The sequence below is a fragment of the Heptranchias perlo genome, chromosome 9 (genome assembly GCF_035084215.1).
Source record: "Heptranchias perlo isolate sHepPer1 chromosome 9, sHepPer1.hap1, whole genome shotgun sequence".
Lineage (NCBI taxonomy): Eukaryota > Metazoa > Chordata > Chondrichthyes > Hexanchiformes > Hexanchidae > Heptranchias > Heptranchias perlo.
Genome location: NC_090333.1, coordinates 31,364,564 through 31,387,026, shown reverse-complemented (window position 1 = coordinate 31,387,026; position 22,463 = coordinate 31,364,564). Strand labels below are relative to the sequence as shown.

The 22,463-nt window shown below is 39.4% G+C and overlaps 1 protein-coding gene across 5 annotated transcripts in view; it reads left to right on the top strand.

Moving 5' to 3' along the window:
* The window catches only part of rnf220a (ring finger protein 220a), a 397,403-nt gene that overhangs the window by 321,186 nt on the left and 53,754 nt on the right, over positions 1-22,463 (top strand). For all 5 annotated transcript variants that reach the window (XM_067990120.1, XM_067990122.1, XM_067990119.1 and 2 more), the window contains exons 8-12: positions 672-810; positions 13,071-13,167; positions 14,314-14,400; positions 15,845-15,900; positions 17,652-17,733. In XM_067990120.1, coding sequence (XP_067846221.1) covers positions 672-810; positions 13,071-13,167; positions 14,314-14,400; positions 15,845-15,900; positions 17,652-17,733 — 461 coding nt within the window. The remainder of the gene's footprint in view (positions 1-671; positions 811-13,070; positions 13,168-14,313; positions 14,401-15,844; positions 15,901-17,651; positions 17,734-22,463) is intronic.

The window sequence follows — 22,463 nt, the reverse complement described above, 5'->3', positions numbered from 1 at the left end:
TTTCTAATATAAATTGTTACTGCTAAGAGTATAAATCTGTGGTTAAACCTTCTGCAGGAATTGGGATGGAAATGACAGAAAAGGAAGTGAAAAATAATAGATGAGAAGCAGGAAACAAAGACCATTTTTTTTCTCGGCTGTAATTTTGTGTATTAGGGCAATTAGCTGATTTGCTAGAAATAAGGGGGCGCTATTCATTAGGTAGTAAACGCCAGCAGTGGGAAACTGGAATTTCCATTTGGGGAAACCCTGCTCACATAAATGATAGCATTCCAAGTTGAGTAAGTACATATTGAACTGATCTCAGTTTGTTTCAGCAAAGACCAGGAAGAGAGTAAATTGAAAGCAATTTAGTATGAGTTGCTGAAGACAGAAGATAATCTTTAGCTGAATGAAAGGATTTGCAGCATCAGCAGTTCTTGTTTGAAAAACAACTATCATTCTTGTATATTTTTTCCACTGTCTTACTACTCTTTTGAAATATTTTTGCTGAGTAATCTCATCAGGGTAACTGGATGGGAAGAGATACTTCTGTCTTACAGTACTTACTGTTTAAATAAAAACACAAAAGAGAAAACTAAAAAAGATGTTAATTATATGAAACTTTTTTTTAAAAAATGGTTGAACTAATTAAAACATTAATTATTAAAACAGTTTATTTTAATCCACAGAGAGATGGCTCTTACACAAATGACGATGAGTCAGTGGACATAGAAAATGAGAGTGCAAGTGGGAACAGATTTGAAGAGTACGAGTGGTGTGGGCAGAAGAGAATACGAGCTACAACCTTATTAGAAGGTGGTTTTCGAGGTATGCAATATTGTGGCAGTTTTGTATCCAGCCACTGTAAGCTCATTTTTAAATCTACCCTTGCAGAAGTTTTTTTTAAAAACTTTATAATCAAACCTTTGGTAAATATCATTTGCCAAAAGACTTTTTTAAAGTTCGGATTTTATTTTTAACCTTGTAGCCTTCTGTATGCTTTGGACTATGGATAAGAGTACATTTGAGTGACTGTTGCCATCTATGTGGCCTGTGTCTAGGATTGCTGCCTTTGGTCCAGACCAAAACCAACAACAACTTGCATTTATATAGCATTTTTAATGCAGTAAAACATCCCAAGGCGCTTCACAGGAGCATTATCAAACAAAATTTAACACTGAGCCACATAAGGAGGTAGTAAGACAGGTGACCAAAAGCTTGGTCAAAGAGGTAGGTTTTAAGGAGCATCTTAAAGGAGGAGAGAGAGGCGGAGAGGTTTAGTGAGGGAGACAATGCATTTGGGTAATACCTATCACTTTCTCAGGACACCTTGGAGGGCTTCACAGCCATTGAGTTACACTTGAAGTACAGTCACTTTGCATATATCAAATCCCAGCAAATGAGAGAAATGACCAGCTAAGTTTTTTTTGCTGGCGTTGGTTGTGGGAGGAATTTTGGCCAGGACACCAGGAGAACTCCCTGCTTTGCTTCAAAAAGTGGCACAGGTCTTTTACATCCACTTGGACAATCAGAGGGGGCTTGGTTAAATATCTCATCAGGAAGAAAGTACCTTTGAGAATGGAGCACTCCCTCGGTACTGCATTGAAGTGTCCGTTCCTAATGTGTAAATGTGTACTAATAACTGAACTTAAAGCATCTGGGAATATTAGTCATAACCTTTTCATTGACCGCCATCATGTATGTATTTCGAAATAAATGCTTACAATTTCTTAAAAATTGCATTTCCTAACTCCCCAATGCCTCTTAAACAGATATTATGGAACTGAAAGGTAAAAAAGCAAACTATTGTTCTTTCCAGGAAACTAGTGTTTTCCGAAACAATTTTCCATTTCTCTGTGTCGCACATCAGCTGCCCTGCCGTCTCTTACTGTTTTTTACCTACCGCTTGCTCTTTCTACCATCTTTTACTCTCTCTCTCCCCTCCCTTCTGAATCGCTTTTGCAGTCACTATCCCGAGATTGATCTTTGATGATGAATATTTCTGATCTGCAGCTGGAAATGTTGGCGGACATACAGAATAGTTTTAAAATTGACAATTGAAAAGAAAATTACTTTTTTATTGTCTGTTTTTCAGTTGGCAAAGTTAATAGCTGGTGAGTCTAATTTTTTTTGGTTCAAAACTGGATGGCTGATCACCATACATGAGTCAGTGCTACTCTGTTTAGAGGTTGAAGTGCAACCTAAGCTTTGAAGGAATACTCCAGGATAGTCTCCAGAACAGTTTTATTACCCCAATCGTTATTCTTTGTTCCCAATTTAAAAAAAATAACCTTCCTAAAATATTTAAATGTTCTTTTGCTGGCAGGTTTTGCCATCTGAGCTATGATTTTCCTCTCGATCTCCTGTTTCAGGCAGCATTGGGTGGTCTGGCATGATGTGTTGACTCTAGCTAGGTTTGGTTTATAAACAAAGTACTAATTTTTAAGGAATATATGTGTTGGGATTGGAAAAGAAAAATCAATTCCTTTCTTGGAGTCTCAATATGCCATGTCTGGGAAGGAAGGGTGGAAGTTCAGTTTGATAATTGTACCTAGACTTCCGCTAATATGGTGTTTACGGTAGTCAATTTGGGGGAAGTAACAGCTGATGATACTCGGGTTAAAAAAATTGCATTAATTACAGAATGCGAATAAAAAGTGTTTTTTGCGGGGGAGCAGGATTGCTTAGAACTGAGAACTTTTTTTGGAAACTTGAGAGATGCAATTTCATTGTTTTTGTTTTGAATAATCACAAACTATCAAATAGAGCAATGAAATGTAATTGTTTGCCTACCCTTAAGCGATATATTGCTTGTCTGTATTGTGCATTTATATCCCTGTATCTAAAGGTAAATTGGACTTGTAAAAACATTTCTAAAAATCTTGTGTGGATACTACAAAGCCATAAGGTTTTAGTCTTGAAATCTGTGTGAAAGACTAAAAATCTGGTGGTAAATTCCCTTTAAAGAAACCTGTCAAATCTAAGCCATTTGCTCTTTGCTAATATTTGACCTTTACTTGACCAGTCCTGGGGAATGTAATTTTAGCAGGGCTCTGCTTCTGGCTCACTGAGGGCAGAAGAGCTGAGAAATGAGAGGTTGTCAAACAAAATTCCCCTTTATCTCCCTTGTTTTACCTAAATGAGGTAGGGCAAGGAGCACAGTGTCTCATTTCAGAAGTTATAAAATATTGAAAAAGCTGTGTCTAGTGGGAGCTGCCGGGGGGATTGCAGGTACAAGGGCTGCGATCAATTTGTACCGTTTTTCTAATGAAAGCTCCAGAGTTTGTGTCAGCTGTGCTTCACAGCCGGGCCTGTCATGTCAGCTGAAGAACAGGTCTGTGTTCTTAACTAGCTTGAAAAAAAGAATATGCACTTGACGAAATCTTCAAGGAACCATTTTATGGTGTTAAGTGTTAGAGCATATTGTTTTCTTTCAAGGGGCAGCAATAAATGTGGGAGCAGAGAGTTCTAATCCTTTTTGAATATAAATTATGGACATTATTTTGCAACCTGTTCAAGAAGGTAAAAACAAATCAGGCACTGTTGTAAGAAAGAATTATGCAGCTTCATAGGATAGATCACTGCATTGGTGCCCCTGTATGCTGTGTGTTGGAATTTGAGTTTATGCTTGCAATTCATTCATAGAGGCATGGAGGATGTTTTGAGTCAGTCACTTTCACAGAAAGTATTTGTAAGGACCTTTGGTCGTACTTCAGCACTCTTTTATGGTTGGCTGCACTGATGACAACTATGCATGATGCCGGTGTTTGTTCATTTGTCCCTTCCGTTTTAAATACAGAGCACAAAATCCATCAGGTTATGATTGGAAGAAAAATGTATCAAAACTGGTTTTCCCAAATTTTGATTTAGTTTGGAACTGAATAGCTGACTTTTTTTTCTCTCTCCACCTCTCCTGAAGACCTTAACTCCGACTGGATATGGTTCCACCGGCACTGGAGGTTTTTATATTCCTCAGCTAAGTGGTTATTCTTCATATTAGAGTCTGAATAGCTGAATAGTTTTATAGCAAAAAGATGTGGTGGAAAGGGTATGAGAGAGATAGTCTGGTGTAGCATTTTTCTACTTTGGAATTGGCGAGATGGACTGCATTGGTATTTCCTGGTCCTGTACCATTCCAGTGTACCCTCTGAAACATTTTTTAATAAAAGTGTAGCTTTCAGGACATTGAGGTCCACAGTCAATATCAATAGCTTGCAACAGAAGGCGACCCAGTGAAATTTCAAACCTTTGTCCTCACTTAAAATGTCTTTTCAAAAAAGCTGTTTTTATTCAGTGTATTCAGTTTTTCACTTTAGAAAAATAAATAAATCTATTAACCTAAAAATTGAATTGGTTCAGCCTAAACCAGGACTATCATCTTTAAATGATTCACTGCAGTTTAAAGAAAGTGACTTTGAACAGTGACTAACTGAGGCTGCTCACAGACAGCAGACTATTGACACGCTGTGGATGAAACTATAGTAACTGTGGAATGAGCAAGGAGATAAGAAAGTAATGATGGCATCAGAAAATGTTTGAAGCTGTGCTTTCATACCTGCTTTGTAATGTGACTTCAAAGCTGAGGGAGGGGGGTTGTTCTGCCTGAGCAAGTCCCCACTCGCTGCAAACCACTGACTGAGGAAATCTTCGGTTGTTATTTCGGCCTGAGCAGATGGGACTAAGTAGATTAGGTAGCGATAGGTCAGAGGCGGCCAGTTGTTCCCTTCTGTTCAGTTCCATTTAGGGATTTCGGGTCGATTGGCATCATGTGTCATTCCTCTAGTGATATCGCTCAGGTATTGATCCAGTCTAGACAAGAGCTGGAGGCATCGCAGAGAACGCGTGCTGCACCATGCATAATGTGATTGAAAGGCAGTTAAAATGGCACTGACCTTTTCAGGGAGGATTAGATTGCCTGCCAAGTCTGTTTAAAGCAAGTGATAACGCGAGGTAAGGAAAACTGTCCGGACAACTTCAGAGAGAGGGAGAGGTTGGGCAAGAATGTTGTACAGACCTCTGCTGGGCTTTTTGAAATAGCACTATTCTGTTGTACAGGGTTGAAGATGATTGAACTTTATCAGGAAAATTGCTTCACATTTCAGGTTCAGAAAAAAAAATAGAAGGATTTGCAGAAGCCCCATTAAAAAGAACAGTGACTTGCAGTTTAAAAGCTTAATGTTAACTCCTGAACACAGGGTATCAATTATTTTAACTATCAATGTTTAAGCAGGCCTATGTTTTTATTAATATTTCAGTTGAAAAATTGAAGCTTAAAGACTGAATTTGGCACTTTGCTTGGTTTTCTTTCTTCACGGTGTGCGGTTTGTTAATGAAGGTGTAAAATACCCCACAGATGATATTAAGTAGCTTCTGTAACTGACCAGGTAGCATCATCATCTAATAAAATCACTTTGGAAGCCTCTAGTTGAGGGTCTCGGGTTTTGAGATTAACTGGCACTCAGATGTTGCAATTTGTTGTGGGGGGAGATACTATAACGCTGTAAACATATTGGGAAGATTTCCTATTATTGTCACTTCTAATAAAATTGTAAATGTGTTATTTTAGAACACTTTTATGATTTTTCCAGATGTAGCAAACATGGGGAATCTTCCTGCTTTACATTGTTGTTAACAAATAGCTACCATAGTAAGTCTCCCGTGATGAGGTGGATCGGTTCTTGCTTGTGCTGCTAGTTGAGGTAACCAGGGTTGTATAGATTGATTGGAGAAGAAAAGTGACATATTGTGTAACAGTAGACAGTCCAGTCCCTTTTATAGTTAGAGCATAGTAGGTAGAGCACTAATATTGAAATCTTGGCAATTTCACATTGTCTTTTGTTGCTTTGCATATGGTAGTTGATTTTGAAGTGTGGAGCTCACTATGAACTAATTTGGAGCCAGTACTGAATTGTTGAGTGATGCATGTGCAAAGAGAGAGACAAACCAGGTATCTTTTCAGACAAACATTAGAAGTTCCAGATACCTGTGAAAGAGAAATAGATAGAGACCCAATGCAAAATTCTCAATGTATTCCAATATAATTGAATAGGATGAGGAAGACTAGGAGCTTATACCTGGACTGTCTACTTGAATGTGTCATTCTTCCAGTTACAGTGTGACTTCATGAGAGCAGCTTAAGATGGGCTATTTACTTTGGAATTGGAGCGTGTTACCAAAAGTAGAATAGTTCAGCCCAGCTCATTTGGTGGCACTCTTGCCATTAAGTCTGAAGATTATTGGTTCAGGACCTATTCCAGGACTTGAGCACATAAACTAGGCTACCACTCCAGTGTAGTACAGAGGGAGCATTGCATTGTTGGAGGTGCAGTCCTTTGGATTAGATGGTAATGGAGGATTAGTCTAATCATTTGTCTAATCATTAATGTTAGAGATCCAATGGCTATTCTTTTGGTATGCTGGCCAACATTTTTGCTCTCAACTAGAACTTCCAAAAACAGATTAACTGGTCTTTCCCCTCATTGCTGTTTGTGGGATCTTGGTCTGCACAAAATGGCTGCTGCATTTGTTCACTTAACAGTCACTGCACTTCAGGGTAATCTCATTTTGAGATGAAAGATGTGAAAAGGCGCCATATACATGCAAGTCTGAGAACTGGGTAGTGCAGGGAGTTAGACATTGGCTTTTCAACCCTTGGATCTAGGTTCAAATTCACCACAAAGGTATAATGATGGAGCTGTAAGGGTTCTATGTATAATGAGTTTGGGTAATCTGAGTCCAGTTCCACGTGGGGATGGCCTTGCCACACCAAGCTACCCAGCATTAACCTCCCCCCCCCCCCCCCCCCCCCCCCCCCCACCTTAATGAGCGCAAGAAAATTAAATGCTTCTTTTAACTCAAATCGAGTGATACTGGTCAGTGGACAAAGTGTAAAGTGGTCGATTGAACCCTATCTCTAGATCACCATTAGCGAATGGAATCACTCTCACACTTTAGTCTAAGTTTAGCTGCAGAACTTAGATATAAAAATTGAATTATACAAATATATTGCTATTTCACTGATATTCTTGCCCTTTACCTAAACATTACCTGAATGATGCTTTATTTAGGTTTACTTCCATTTCTTATCACAGACTCCACATTTGAACTGGAGTGAAAGCTAGAGCTATTACTTTGGATGGTTTTCCAATATCGTTAAGTGTTCTAAGTAAAAATGGCTATGTTAACAAGTGTGTGACAGATATTTCTTCATTATGTTCAGACTGCAATTAATGAATCTATATTTAGGCACAGATAATAAAATAGAGTATGGAATGCTATGCCTCCAGGTCCTCTTGGAACCATGAGTATTATTTGTGGAATGGAACCTGTCGGATTTGAATAAAAATATTTATAATATTACGAGATCATGAGGTTATTCCTTGACTAAATTGGTGGAGAGAAAAGATTGGATGGAATTTCAAAGTTTTCATTGAGATTTTACCTAAGGATATTTACTTCTGTGGGCGATTCAGTAAATGTAGAACAATCCATGACCGTACACACTGTATATAGTCTGCTGGAAGAAGCAGATTGGGTGGGTGGGCTGAATAGCTTTTTATTGTTCTAGAAGCCCAGGTATACTGCAATAGTTTGGAACAGTGACCATTTGCATACCACTTTACAGATCAGTTTCAAGATGTGATATCTTCATGAAACCCCACTGACCTTCATTCTATACTCCCACTTTGTGGTTTTGTGACTGATGGGAACCTGGGGCAGATAGCAGTGATCAGCAACATGAGATCACAAATTCTGTGCTACTGATATCCATCCTTGCTGTGAAAATGATTTCAGAGCTCATGGATCTGGAAATGATTCCCTTGTTTTGCCTGCCTCCCACAAGTAGGCTTCCTCATTGACTACCAGCAATATTATAAATACTTTATTACGGGCATCCGTAGAGCACTGTTTAATCTACTTTCTTCCAAACAAGAAATAGGTGACAATTAACTGTTCTGGACAATGTTATCAATATCTTCACAGGGTCTTCCTGACCCATTAGATATTTTCATTTGGATGGCCAAGAGCGCTTCCAAAAGAGAATGGGATTGCATTACGACCAAGCCGAAGTGAGGTATATTCCTTTTAGACTTTCTGGCAGTGAGATATTTATTGTCCCAAACTATCTAATGAGCACTGATGATTTTATAACTCTACAATATAATGCTGTTGAAGGGATAGATTTAGATGGAATTGATTGCCCATACCTGCTTTTAAAAATCAGTTTGCTTCTCCAACTTCTAACAATTTAGCAAAGCAATGTAATTTAACTGTTGTTTGGAGGTATGGTTTAAAAAGTGGTATTTGAAGGGGTTAATTTGACATAAACATATATCGCCCATCTCTACATGCCCTGACAACGAAGTAGCTTGCTAGCACTCTTCAGAAGGCATTCAGAGCAAACCATCTAATGTGGGACTGGATCACAAGTAAAGGAAGTAGATTCCCTTCCTGAAGAGCATTAGTAAACGAGTTCAGTTTTTAAATAAACCCAGCAGCTTTCATTTTTCTAGTGCTACTCCATAAATTACTAGATTTTTGAATTTGGTTTTACAACTTGCCATTGAGGGGTTTAAACTCATGATCTTCGTGATGCTAGTCCAGTATAATAACCACCATACTACTCTACTCTTACTAACACCAACTTCAAGAATTATTATCTCAACCCAAAGAGAGGTTAGTGGATGCTCGGGAGACTAATGCCATAAAATAATTTTAAGTAATTTTGAAATTCAATCTTTTTAAAAAAAAAAGATTTCCTCCAGCCCAAATATAATTAACTATGATTCATTGTCTTTTTGTTTAAAATTTAAATATTGATCCTCAGCCCAAATAGTCTTCCAAACTTTCTTCTAAAATTGTCTCTTTCAAACATCCCTGTATTCTGGTTTGAAAGTAATTAGCATGTTGTAGAGCTTGCATGCATATAAAAACTCACACTTTGTAGGCCTTTTGAGCAGCATCTGAGGGGGGCTAACTGTATTTGACACAGGGCAACTTCTTACCTCCACACCAGATAATTGCATTGTCAACTATTCAGTGAAGTGGCAGGTGACATCTGAGGCGATTGACTAGCTGAGTTGTTCCGTGCAGGACTGTCAGCTGTTCAATCAATAGAGTTTACAGAAGACACCCTGATTGCATCTGTAACTAATTTAACTTTGAAACCCCCAGCTCCCCTTTGCACAAAGTTGCAATTCTATTCAGGATGTGTGCTGAGTGGCAGGTGGAAAAATCAATGACAGCTTTCTGCGGTCGTGCAATCGTGGGTTTTTGCTCTGCATGGTTAACTAGCCGCCTTGACTTCAAATCAATGAACTGATCAATTGATTAAATTAACAGTGATTTTCTTTTGGGTTAGTAGCCAGGGCCTTGTTGCAAAGCAACATTATTAGTTGTGTTGTCTTTCGGGGTAACTCACATTTATAAAATTTAAGGCTTATTAACAACTCAGCACTTGGAAATTCCACTTTCCCCTCTCTTTCAACATGTAATGTTAATTAGTTGGGCAGAAGCCTTAGCCTACTGGGAGTTGGGATATATTTGACAGGACTGGATTGGGTTACTGCAGCATAGGCCCTTTGCTTCCACTCTCAGCAGTTTAGAAGCTGGTTAAGTAGTCCTGATAGGTAGAGCGTGATTGATGGGGAAGTTTGTCTCCGGTAGTGTCAGGGACTTAGAGGTGTCAGTCAAGATCGGCGCCTGAATTACTTGTCACATTCTGTGAAAGAATGTCGAAGGAACAAGGAACTGCTGCATTACTTTGTTTTTCTCTGCTAAATGACCCGTGTCTTAGCTGCTTGCTATTTGTGTTGGTTGAAGGTTAAAAAGACAGGTTCAAATAGGCTGTATTTAAAGTCAGAAATTAAATCTGCAAGAATTTTATTCATTTTAAACAATATGAAGAAATTATTTTTTTTGTTCGTTTTACAGAGTTTGACATAGAGCAATGGTACCTCCTTTCTGGGTGAGATACTGGAGTCTGTTCATGTAATTTGGAATTCAGGAGTTGAATGTACACAAGTACTAAGCCTATACATAGTCATACATATCCTTGGACTTTACAAAACTTTCCAAAGCAAATTAAAGTTTAAAATTAGATTCCTGCTTGCTTCTATGAGAATAATGCTGAGTTTCAGCATCAGTGAAATCTGTGAGAAGAGGTGGCTTCAGACCCACGTCAATTCTGAAACATGTGTAGTCTGACCAGTAGAAACAAGCCGATAAACTCCACTGCTGAATTCTTGGTACCGCAGCAACTGTGACCATCCTTTCATAATCAACTTACCTTCCCTCATAGCTGTTTTTTTTTTCCCTTTTCCCCATTTCAAACTTAACCAGGAACAGAAGCAGTGGCCCAGTTATCTGTTTTTAAAAAAAAAATTCTCTCTCCTTACCCGCCCAATTTGTGAAATTGTTCCAAGTACTCAGATTGGCTCTGGGTCTGAGCATCAATATGATATTTGTCCCATCACCATCTCATGACCCTTGATTCGGGGTGTGTAACTAACCTTTCACACATTCTACCAGTGTAAACACTGGAATCTTTTGCCCCCCTATAAATAAATTACAGTTGAATTTCTGTTATCTCTCTGTTAAATGTTCAAAACTAAATTTTGCATTTTGAATATTGTACCCTTGAAATTTATGTAAAACTGTGACCAGGGTGGGGGCAGTGCACACCACTTCGGTTTAGAAATGACTCTAATCTATCTGTACCAAGCAAACGGCAGTCTTTCTAAGCAAATTGGAATGAAACACCTTTTCTCACCCTATATTATAGGTGAGGCGGGCCTCAAGTAACCAGATTCCTTTGAGAAACCTCATCAGACTACGGGGCACAAATTGTCTCACGCCCAAACTCTGGCGCAAACCTGGCAGCGGCAACGACCGCTGCACCGAAACTGATGCGCAAGAGGACCATGCAAAATTGGTCCTCTTGCGTCATCAGGATGCGACTGGCATGTTGGAGGCGTTATTGCACCCCAGGAGGCACTGTGCTGCTCTTAACAAACATGAAGCGTGCTGTCAGGGACACCAGCACTGGGTCCACAGCAAGATCAGGAGGGGGGCCCCCTCCTCCTCCTCCTGGCTCCACATTCATGTAAGTAAAAAAAGTTACCTTTTTGGTAGCAGCCCCTTCAAGGACCGCTGGTTTGGCTGCTCTCAAGGCCTGAGAAAACTGAGCACATCATGCACTGTGCATGCTGTGGTCAGATGTGATCCAGAAGCAGTTTAGTAAAGGGGCCTGAAAGGGACCATTAACCCTCCATCTATTGGGGTAATGGGCCTAACACTCATTTCAGGCAGGCGCCTAGGATGAATAAGTGGCACCCTAACCAATATGGTGACCGGTGTACATCCTATGCGTTTTGGTCATGCGTGATTAGCGACAAAAATTAATAGGTTTTGGTTCCTATTTCATGCCTGATGGACAGGCGAAGCATTGCCCCATTTCGCTCTTTACCTGTTTTAAGTAAATTGTTTTTTCATAAAAAAGATCTTGTTGTCTTCCTCATTCCTCCATGCCTGGGGCTTGTTGGCAGAAGAAGAAAGTTTGCACCTTCATATTCATATATATTTCCCTAAATACAGGGAAAGTGTTTCAAATCATTACCATAATAAGTTTTGTCAAAATGACTATTATTGCCACATATATATATGTGTGATACATTCTTTTCAAATGCTGTATTAAGAGTTAAAACATGCAACTAATAACTGCTTTTTTCCCCTTCTAGATCTTCCATTCCTCTGCACATTAACAAAAAATTGGATTTGTTTTTGTAACAGTTCTTGTTATTTAATTGCTTTCAGATGAAAATTGTAGTATTTTCACATGATTGAGATAGCAAAAAAAAAACTATGCAAAAAAATGGGATGTGGTAGCTACCAGCTTGTAAAGTTTACATTCTAAAACCTGGAGGTGCCATATAGATCTCATGAGAGGTGGGGTGGGAACAAAACTTCTTCAGACACTCCCTGACATTTATTTGTATCTGTTCTTTCATAGTCATTCTACCTATACTTCATAATGCAACACACTATTTATCAGTAAACCACAATTAAACCTGAAAAACCTGCAAACTGGATGTACGCATTGATGTGAAACAGTCTTGATCTGTGTCCTTTTTGAGGGGTGAACATGTAATGTGATTTTTTTTTGACAAATACCCCTGTAGTTGTGTGTTGTAAGGATTTTTTTCTCTCTAGCACTCCCTGACGACTTTACTTTTGCCTCAGGCCTTTGCTGTGCGAAGAGGTAGCATTCCAGTGATGTAAAGCCAGATTCCAAGTATTACCGACACAGTGTGCACGTGCCTGTGTATATTATATTTGTAAAAAAAAATTTGTATTGCTGATGTGACACTTCGGAAATTTTATATTGGGGACAACGGGGCTCAAATTTTTAATTTATTTTTATTGTGTAGCTAAAATGTGTTAAACTTTTCTTAAGGACCTCTTAATTCCCTGATCTGTATGAGTTACCTATATTGAAGGCACTTTGAATAATCTGCTCTGCCTAGTTTTCCTTTTGTTTGTTTTACACAGTGATTTTTGTACTGGTTCTCTGCTCTATGTATTATTGCTCTGCTTATGTATATTCTCTTCATTCTGAATCAAAACTTATGATATAGGTATGCATATTTGCTTTCTCGCTCTCAGACCGACAGCTATTGAGTATCTGTCTCTTGATATTGCAGAGAGGTCAAGTTTGAAGAAATAACTATTTGCTGCTGATTTTTTTTGTTTCCTGCTTTCAAAGTGGCATTGAAAATTCAGAAACTTAGAACAATGGAAACTAAGATGATGTTTCACATGAGTGTATCTGGAAACTATTTGCACAGGAAGTTTTCTGCCTGTGAGATCAGAGTGCAGTGAACATACAATAGAATGATAAATTTACTAGTCATGGTATAGTAGGAATGTGTTGGTGGCAAGTCCTCCAAGAAGTGTGCATTATATTTTGGATAAGGTATGGGGAGGGAGATTTTCATTCTTTTTTTTAGGCTTTGTTATAAGCATATGCTGTGCAGAACCAGTCTTGCTTTCACCTTCATTTTTCATCTTTGTTTTTGTTTTCAACATAGGATCTGGTTTTGTCACCTGCAGCAGTAAAGAGAATCACGACAGTGATGCAGATCTTGATGTGGATGGAGACGACACCTTGGAATATGGGAAACCACAGCATCCTTTTTTTATAAATATCTGTATGACTTAACTCTTTTGTTCTGTCAGATAATCAGTGGTTGCAGAATGGGCTTGTGATTTAAAATATTCTGCTTTTGCTCATTGATCTTTGAATGGTCTACCTTTTTTTAAAATGAGAAAGAAAGTATATTCATATTTCCCCACCTACAGCTTACTATGTAAAATAAATAGTAAGGAATAATATTTCTACTAAGTGTGCTGCACCTGCATGTTATAACAGTAACTAATGGCAGATCCTTAGATGCTCTTACCTGATGTCAGCTACAAACTTCATCACTTAAACATTCACCTCTTTTTAATGTCATTAGCATCCTTTTTTCTGGATACTGATTAAAAGAGGCCATTCTTTAAATAACAAAATACTGGCTGTCGTCTATTTTTCCTCTTGACTTGCTATACAACTTTGTGCCATGCAACAGGAAATGGGAATAAACATACCATGTCTCTTTCTCTCTCTATTTTGTTTAACTGAGCAATGTCTTGTGCTTGATTTTGGGATCTGTGGTGTGTGAGACAGATTTCTTAAGACAGAAAAATTTCAAAATGTAGACTATTGATTTTCTCTTCAAAATAAACTCAGTTTTTCTCAGACTTCAGAGTCGATCATTTGAGGATTGGGTTCCAACAAATGCCTTTTTTAGAGCCAGGTGAAAAATAAATGTTGGTGCCAGGCAATGTATGGGATGTTGTAGGAGCAGTGGAGACTGTAGTGATATTTAAGTACCAGCTCAAAAGGGCATGGTGGCCATCTTGAGGATTGAAAGTCCAGCTGATGATGGGTGATGTAAATGCCAACATTTTCCAATAAACTACCCGTTGTAGCTGATATTGAAATGACAGATCTGAAAATAATTTCATGTTGAACTGAATTGTTGCTTTTCCAAGTCACCATCAATCTTATCTTTGCTACTGTAGCCATGACTGCACTGTTTGTGTTATGATCATAACTCAGAAAGCATTGACACAAAATATATTTCCCAGGAATAGATCCAAATAAATACCAGTTTGTCCAAGGGTATTTTTGAGGTTAGTAGGGAGGTTTCTCACTATAAAGATGAAGTCTGATGAGGTTCAGATAATTTTCTTTTGTAGCTTGGTTATCTCCTTAACTCTGCTAAACAGGTACACAGAGGCAGACATTATACCTTGCACTGGAGAAGAACCAGGGGAGGCCAAAGAGAGGGAGGCACTACGAGGTGCTGTACTAAAGTAAGTAAAAACTTACTATAGCACTTGGGCTGTTTCTTTAAAGTAGAAATCGTAAAATCATAGAAAGGTTACAGCACAGAAAGTGGCCATTCAGCCCATCGAGTCAATGCCAGCTCTATGCAAGACCAATCCAGCTAGTCCCACTCCCCTGCCCTATCCATGTAGCCCTGCAAATTTTTTCCTTTCAAATACTTATCCAGTTCCCTTTTGAAAGCCACGATTGAATCTGCCTCCACCACCCCCCGCACCCCAGCAGTGCATTTCATATCCTAACCACTCACTGCGTAAAAAAAGTATTTCCTCATGTCACCTGTCACCTTTGGTTCTGGTTATGTAACTCTTTTGAGGGTCATATTAGTGATTGTTTTTGGTCAGAAATTCTATTTTTATCACCTTTCCAATTAATTTAATAAGTATTCTGAATTTTGGTGCTGGATAGCACAGTTAGTTAAAACACTTGATGTTTTACCTCTATGACATATACTTGAAATGCGGAATAGATGGAATGAACACTTCCTCTGTCGGGATCCTAAATGAAATAAATTTGGTGTAGTGTCAATCCAATTCTTAATAGATGTGCTTGTAATTCGCTGTTAATAGCTGCTATGTGTTCTCAATCAGAGACAGCAGGGATAATTAGTACGTGTAGTGGAAGTAACACGTTGCTCAGAATTCCTTTTCTGAGGTTTGAATTAAAAAAAACTAAGGTGCTACTCTCAAATATATAAAAATGGAAAAGAATATCTTACTGTGTAGAGGAAATCTTTTTTTATTTTTTGACCTTTCCTCTACCCTCAGTCTCACCGTTTCAGATAATTTGGGTTTTTACTGAACCATTTTCTCTCTCTTCAGATTCCCAGCAATTCTAATATGGATCTAGTCCCCTATGATTCAGAAACTGTATTTTGATTGATAATATGCCCTTCGCATAGCTGCATCCAAGATCTGGTTTCCCATTGATTGAATTCATGTATAAGGCGCTCTCAGACTATTTTCATCTCCCAGAATATTTGATACCAATCCTTGTTGAGGCAGATTGGCAGAAATCTGTCCATTTCCTTTTTGACTGCTTTAACTGAGCCACATTGATTAAACTACTTATTTCTTAAATTACAATCTGGTTCCTCAGCTTTTCTTCACATTTACTTGCACTGAATTCATTGATGATTTAAAAACTTGTATCCTGTCCCCATTCCAGTAGTATTTTTATCCATTGAGAATAGAATTAGCTCATTTACTCATTGCCTGGCAACTAAAGATCTATAAACATGCTAGTTGCACTGCTTTGAAACCTTCACAGTCGTCCTCTAGTACAAAGTGATTATTTTATGTGCGAATTTTGAATTCTTGGACTCCGGTTTCCAACAGCAATCTGCATTTTTAAATAAAAGACAGTGCCATTAATAAGCATGGTTTTAACCAGGATGTATTATTACTTTTGCAGTGGTGGAACCCCGAGCAACAGAATAACACCAGAATTTTCCAAATGGGCTAGTGATGGTAGGTAGTTAGACAAAGATGAAGCTTTGATTTTAGTAGGAATTATGTAAGTGCATGATTATTCCAGAAATGGTTATGGGACAGTGTTGGGTTGATGTGGGCAACCTGATAGCTATTGCTCTGTTAATGTGGGGCAGGAGTTGTGGCGAGAGAGAGCCTGGGTGAAGAAGAAAGAACCTGCACTTACGTAGCATATTTTTTTGTCTGAAGGAGGTCCCAAAGTGCTTATCACATTTTAGGATTTTTTTGACCATTTTTCCACAGGAAGGATTTTAAAAACAAGTTGCATTTAAGGGTTGTGTTTTAAAACACAGGTTTAAACAAGCTACTGAGATGAGAGGTAGTTAAAATGCTAATGAGACAGGCTTTGATATAGTTTCCCCAAAGACTGTAAATTATAAGCAATTAGTTTGTCTCGGTAATTTCTAAACACCTCACACCCATTGTGTTGGGAAGTCCTGTTCCTAGATGCTTGGCAGGGGTTGTCTGGTGTAGGGCCTCCTATTGGGTTGTGAACACAGGAGGGTAATAGGACAGTGGCAGAGGCACAGGCAGTCAGCTGGTGAGGTCTTTAAATGTAATTTTGTTAAGTTCAGAAGGAGAACACAGAAGGGTAGTTACTGGTTATTTTGTTTAAGCCAAGCAAGATGACCCATTGGTGTAGGGAAGCATAGTGTTTTCATTAGTTTTGTATTATACTGATTGAATTAAGTGAGTATCATTATAACTGTTGCTCTGTATATTCACTTGCAGTGAAATAAAGCAGCTTAACAATTTGCATTTGGTTTCACCTTACCAGGTGTTCTGTTGGTTAGCTTTTGAAAAATTGGAGAGGCACATGGGGCCACATGGAAAAGACACAAATATCTACTTCAGATCATTACGGCACATCATTGTTATGCCCCTGGGTTACGCTATCGTATATTTAGATTTAGGACAGGGTGTGTCTACTCCAAAAGCGGCATGGGATCAATTTACGGGAGTGACTGATGCCATTGAATCCAAGAGCGTATCTGCGCAAAATTGGAATTCGTAACAGCGCTTCACAGCAGAGGGATTACTTATTGACATATAGTTACTATTGTTTTGTAGGCAAATGCAGTACCCAGTTTTGCAGACAAATATCAAATGAAATAATAACTAGATAATCCACTTTCAGTGGTGTTGGTTGAGTATGCTGACAGTGCGGCTCTCCCATGGTGCTGTATTGAAGTGTCAGCCTAAGTTATGTCCTCAAGTCTTGAAGCTAGGCTTGAACTGACAACTTTCTGATTCAGGTGAGAGCGCTGCCAGCTGAGCCAAGCTGAAATTACAGCATTACATTTAAAAGAAAAAGTACTTTATTTTTATATGTTATACTGTATTTTAATGTTATATCCATTTGTGATGTGCAACAAAGTGTGCTACCTTTACATGCTGTATTACTGTGCAATTTTCTTTTTCATAAGACTGTAATATCATCGAGGGAAAAGAACAGTGGGCTAAAAATTTGTCCTTTACAGCCCTCAGACTCGAATTCAAATCCAGCCAGGTTGATGGGATGAATTCTCTTTGTTGGCTTTAAAGATTCTAATTAAAATGACTGTTAGCCACTTTCGACTCATTTCTTAGTGGGAGTCCAAAGCACAAAATCAATGATAGTATAGTAGCAAATTCCCTGTCTTGGGTGTACAGATTTGTGTTTTTGAAAAATACAGATTTATTTTTAAGTGAAGGCCTTGGATCCATTTCTTCATTTGATTTCTTTACAGAAATGCCCTCAACAAGTAACGGGGAGAGTGGTAAACTAGAGGTGCAGACACAGAAGACGTGTAAAAACAGCGAGATCGAAAAGTAAGTGCTCGCGCATTATCGGGATGGATCAAGACAGTTTCTGTCTTGATTGACCTTCAAAACAGACAACGTTAATAACAACAACAACATGCATTTACATAGCATCTTTAACATAGTAAAACATCACAAGGTGCTTCACAGGAGCGATTATCAAACAAAATTCGACACCGAGTCACTTAAGGAGATATTAGGACAGGTGACCAAAAGCTTAGTCAAAGAGGTTTTAAGGAATGTCTTAAGGAGGAGAGAGTGGTAGCGAGGAGGAGAGGTTTAGGGAGGGAATTTCACAGATTAGGGCCTAGGCAGCTGAAGGCACATCAACCAATGATGGAGCAATTAAAATCGGAGATGCACAAAAGGCAAGACTTGGAGGAGCACAGGGATCTTGGAGGAGGTTGCAGAGATAGGGAAGGGTGAGGCCATGGAGGGATTTGAAAACATGGCGTTCCCGGACCGGGAGCCAATGCAGTTCAGTGAGCACAGGGGTGATGGGTGAACGGGACTTGGTGCAAGTTAGGATACGGGTAGTAGAGTTTTGGATGAGCTCAAGTTTATGGAGGGTGGAAGATGGGAGGCTAGCCAGGAGAGCATTGGAATAGTCAAGTCTAGAGATGACAAAGACGTGGATGAGGGTTTCAGCAGCAGATGAGCTGAGGCAGGGATGGAGATGGGCAGTGTTACAGAGGTGGAAGTAGGTCGATTGCATTTCCATTATCTGCAGAAACAGCTTCCAAATTGTTTCATATCATTGCATTTTAAGGGTAGTGGAGCAGTCGCATTGCAATTTACTGTAGTTAATCTGTTAAGTGTGTACTATAGCTGATAATTTGAATGATGGTGGGAGAGGCAAAGATGTTGCAGTAGCATTTTGCTGCAATTTTTTTATACAGAAATCCTATAAAACCCTATTTTGTGTATGTCCCAAAGATTGCTGTTGTGCAGGAGAGTGCTTTAATACTTAGTGTGGAGGCTGACCAACTGTGAAGTCTCAAAAAAAATAGCTGTTAGCGAGTGAGTCCAGTCTAGTGTTTTTACTGTTTCTACTGTTGATGGACCTACCAGGCATTTTGGTAAATTTTATGCTGTATATTATTCTGTTTGGCGTAGCAATTTCCAGGTGTGGCAGGTAGAATCTTATAGCACAGAAGGAGGCCATTCGGCCCGTCGTGTCTGTGCCGGCTCTTTGAAAGAGCTGTCCACTTTAGTCTCCTATCCCAACCTTTTTCCCATAACCCTGCAAATTAGTCCTCTTCAAGTACTTGTCCAAATGCCTTTTGAATGTTCCTCTGGAATCTGCTTCCGCCACCCTTTCATGTAGTGCGTTCCAGACCTTAACAAACCTCTGTGGAGAGAATTTCTCCTCATTTCCGTTCTTTTGCCAAATATTTTAAATCTGTGGTCTCTGGTTACTGACCCACTTGCCAGAGGAAACAGTTTCTTCCTATTTGTTCTATCAAAACCCCTCATTATTTTGAATACCTCTATTAGATCTCCCTTTAACCTTCTCTGCTCTAAGGAGAACAATCTCAGCTTCTCCAATCTCTCCACATAACTGAAGTCCCTCATTCCTTGTATCACCCTGGTAAACCTCCTTTGTATCCTCTCCAAGGCCTTGACATCTTTCCTAAAGTGTGGTACCCAGAATTGTACCCAATACCCCAGGTGAGGCCTAACCAGTGATTTGTAAAGGTTTATTGTGACTGCCTTGTTTTTGTATTCAGTGCCCCATTACAAAGCCAAGTATCCCATACGATTTCTTAACTGAACAACTAGCCCTGCCACCTTCAAAGATTTGTGAATATGCACCCCCAGCTCCCTTTGCTCTTGTACCCCCGCCCCCCCAAGCCCCCCAGCCGCCAAAGTAGTACCGTTTAGATTATAAAAGCAGAAAATGCTGTTGGGAAAATTTCTCACATGGAAACTTCATTGCACTGTTGCTGAGATCATAATTTGTGTGGCCCCAACCAACTGATTATTTGTTCTATAATTTTCTCCATATATCTGCGCAATATTCCTTGATTGCTCCAGTGTGTAGTAACTTCCATTTTGAGGTGTTTTGGTTAATAAACTGCCAACTTTTTGGAAATCTATATCCCTTTAAAAAAATTCTGTTGTGCTTTCATAGATAACCAAGATCATCTTCTGTCACTGGGCTTCTTTAGATGACTGTGAGGATATGAAAATAAAAGCATGGGTGAATAGAAAAAGTGGTGGGAAAGTAAAAATAAGCGTTGCATTGTTTCCGTTGGTATGACTACTGGAGATGTAAGAAAATAGTTTTGGAAGAGATAGGCACGAAGCTGGGAGGTGACAACAGAGCCTTCAGAGGACTTCAGAGAAGAAAGGCAGGTTAGAGATGGGGGCAGTATTTGGAGAGGAAGGATGGGTTAAGAGTAGGCTTTTTGAGGAAAGACTGATGACTACAGTTTTGAAAGGAAGTGGGATGGTGTCTGAGCCGAAGGAACCATTTGCAATGTTCACAAGCGTGGGCGCCAGGAGGGGTAGATGAATGCTTAGGGGATTGAAGGATCAGGAGATTGTTCTTGTGGAAAAGATGAGTTAGAGAGGGCAATAGGGAATAGATGGGAGAGAAACTTCAGATTGATCAGGGATCGGAAGAAGTGTGATTGGGAGACTGGAGAGGAAAGTGAGGTAGCACAGATTGTTTCTAAAGATTCAGACTAAGAAATCCGTGAGCTCTTTGCACTTGGTATTGAAGGTGAGGACAGGGGAAAGGGGTTTGACAAGGTAGTTCATCACGGAGCGATGGTGGTGGTTGTCTTCGAGGATGACCCTGTAGTTGGAGGCTTTGGCTGAGAAGAGGGAGAGGTGATAATACTTGACACGGATGAGCCAAATTTGATGATGAGTGACTTGACCAGTTGCACTCTAAGTGCACTTTTGTTTGTGGCCGTCTGATTTAAGGGAGCAAAGATGGGAACAGCAGTAATGGGAGATGGTGAGTGATTTGGTAGCAACAGGGGCAGAGACAAGGGACCATTTGAGCAGATCAGAAGCAGTATAGGGGTTGTGGCCGACCAGAGGAGAGGGAATTGGGAGTTTGAGAATTAGTGAGGGAGAGTTTTTCCATGGGCCGATGGGGAGGATAGTGAGATTAGGGGAAAATAGGGTGATGTGGATGATAAGGGCGACAAGGAAATTGTTAGAGATAACCTTTCTGGCGATCAAGACTTAGGGAATGAAAAGGTCACGTAAGATCTTGAGGTTCATAGGGTGGCTGTGGGGGTTTGTGGGAGAGTTTATGTGAAAGAGATTGAGTCAGCATAGGGGGACCCAAAAGTCAGAGGAAGTGGGGCTTGGGTATTTAGGTGTAGGTTGAAATCACCAAGAATGAAGAATTGCTTGGTAGAGAAGCATTGGAGGGAAAAAAAGGAACATAATTTTTATGAGGAAGTCAGCATGGGGCTTGGGAGGATGGTGCCTGACGATAATTTTAAGTCACAGGTGGGAGAGATGGAAGAGGATGAGACGGTGTGAGAGACCGAGGTGACACTTGGTGATGAGAGCTACGCCACTGCTGTAGTATTTTAGATGGGGCATGTGATGGACTGTGGAGCCAAGTGAGGAGGCTTTGGTGGGGAAGAAGGAGTTACCACCTGTAAGCCAGGTTTCTGTCAGTGCGGTATGTCAATAGATTCATCCAGGCTAAGGTCACGGATGGTGAGGGCTTGTTTGCTTCTATCACTTGTATCTGTAATATGTTCCTGCCAAAAGGGATGTATGGAAAAAATCCATTTCATTTTAGAGAGAAGTTTGAAATAAGGTCTGATGCTTGTGTAACCGTCCTTGACTATTTTCTTAAATAAATAAACTTTTTGTAACATTTTAATTTTGTTGACTGACTTCAGCACACCTCCTATCCAATTGTTCTTGCCTCCTTAGGTGGAGTGATAGATGGGATAGTAACTATCTTGCCACTATCCCATAGATAACTTGTGAATACAACCCATACAAATGTGATGAAGGTCTCCTCACTGTGAAGACTTTGAGGAGTTCTGCAGGAAATAACTTTGAAACAGTCTCTCGTGGGTCCATAACTGCCCATAATTTGGCACAAATTAGCTATGATATTCCACTCACTTAGATACTGTAAGGATGCTTTTGCAAGAAATGGAAATGTTACACCGCTGTGCATTTGCAGATTGGGCTACTCTTCCAAGGTTAGAGTTAAGGAGCATTGCTGGGAAGAGGGAGCTTTACTTTGCATCTAATTCTGGTTCTAAACTTGTGACTTTGACAAGCGAAATAGATTTATTAATGGCACCTCACTCACACTGGTCAGGGTACACTCCCAGTGCTCTAAGTTTCAGGGCAACTCAGCTTGAGCATTTTCTGAAGCAATAACAATTACCCCCACAGAAACTATAATTAACAAGTACTGCTTTAAGTATCCTTGTGTTCAGAAGAGATATCAGTATAATTAATAATGGAAAATAACATTTTCAATTCACTGCAGCAGTTTTATTTTTTAAAAAGGCTTTTAAAACCCTTTTGTCTGTTAAATTCTTTTCGCATGGTTACCCCATTACTACCTTCGTTTACTCCATGAAAGTTTCTGTAATGGCAAAAAGCAGGCCTAGATACTGCAGCAAGAAAACTTAATGATTACTACCAAATTGCCTCTGGCGCTGCTCATGGTCAGTTGATGAATATTTTTTTAATATATATGTTAACATATAACATATGTTGTCATAGCAATCCACAGTAGT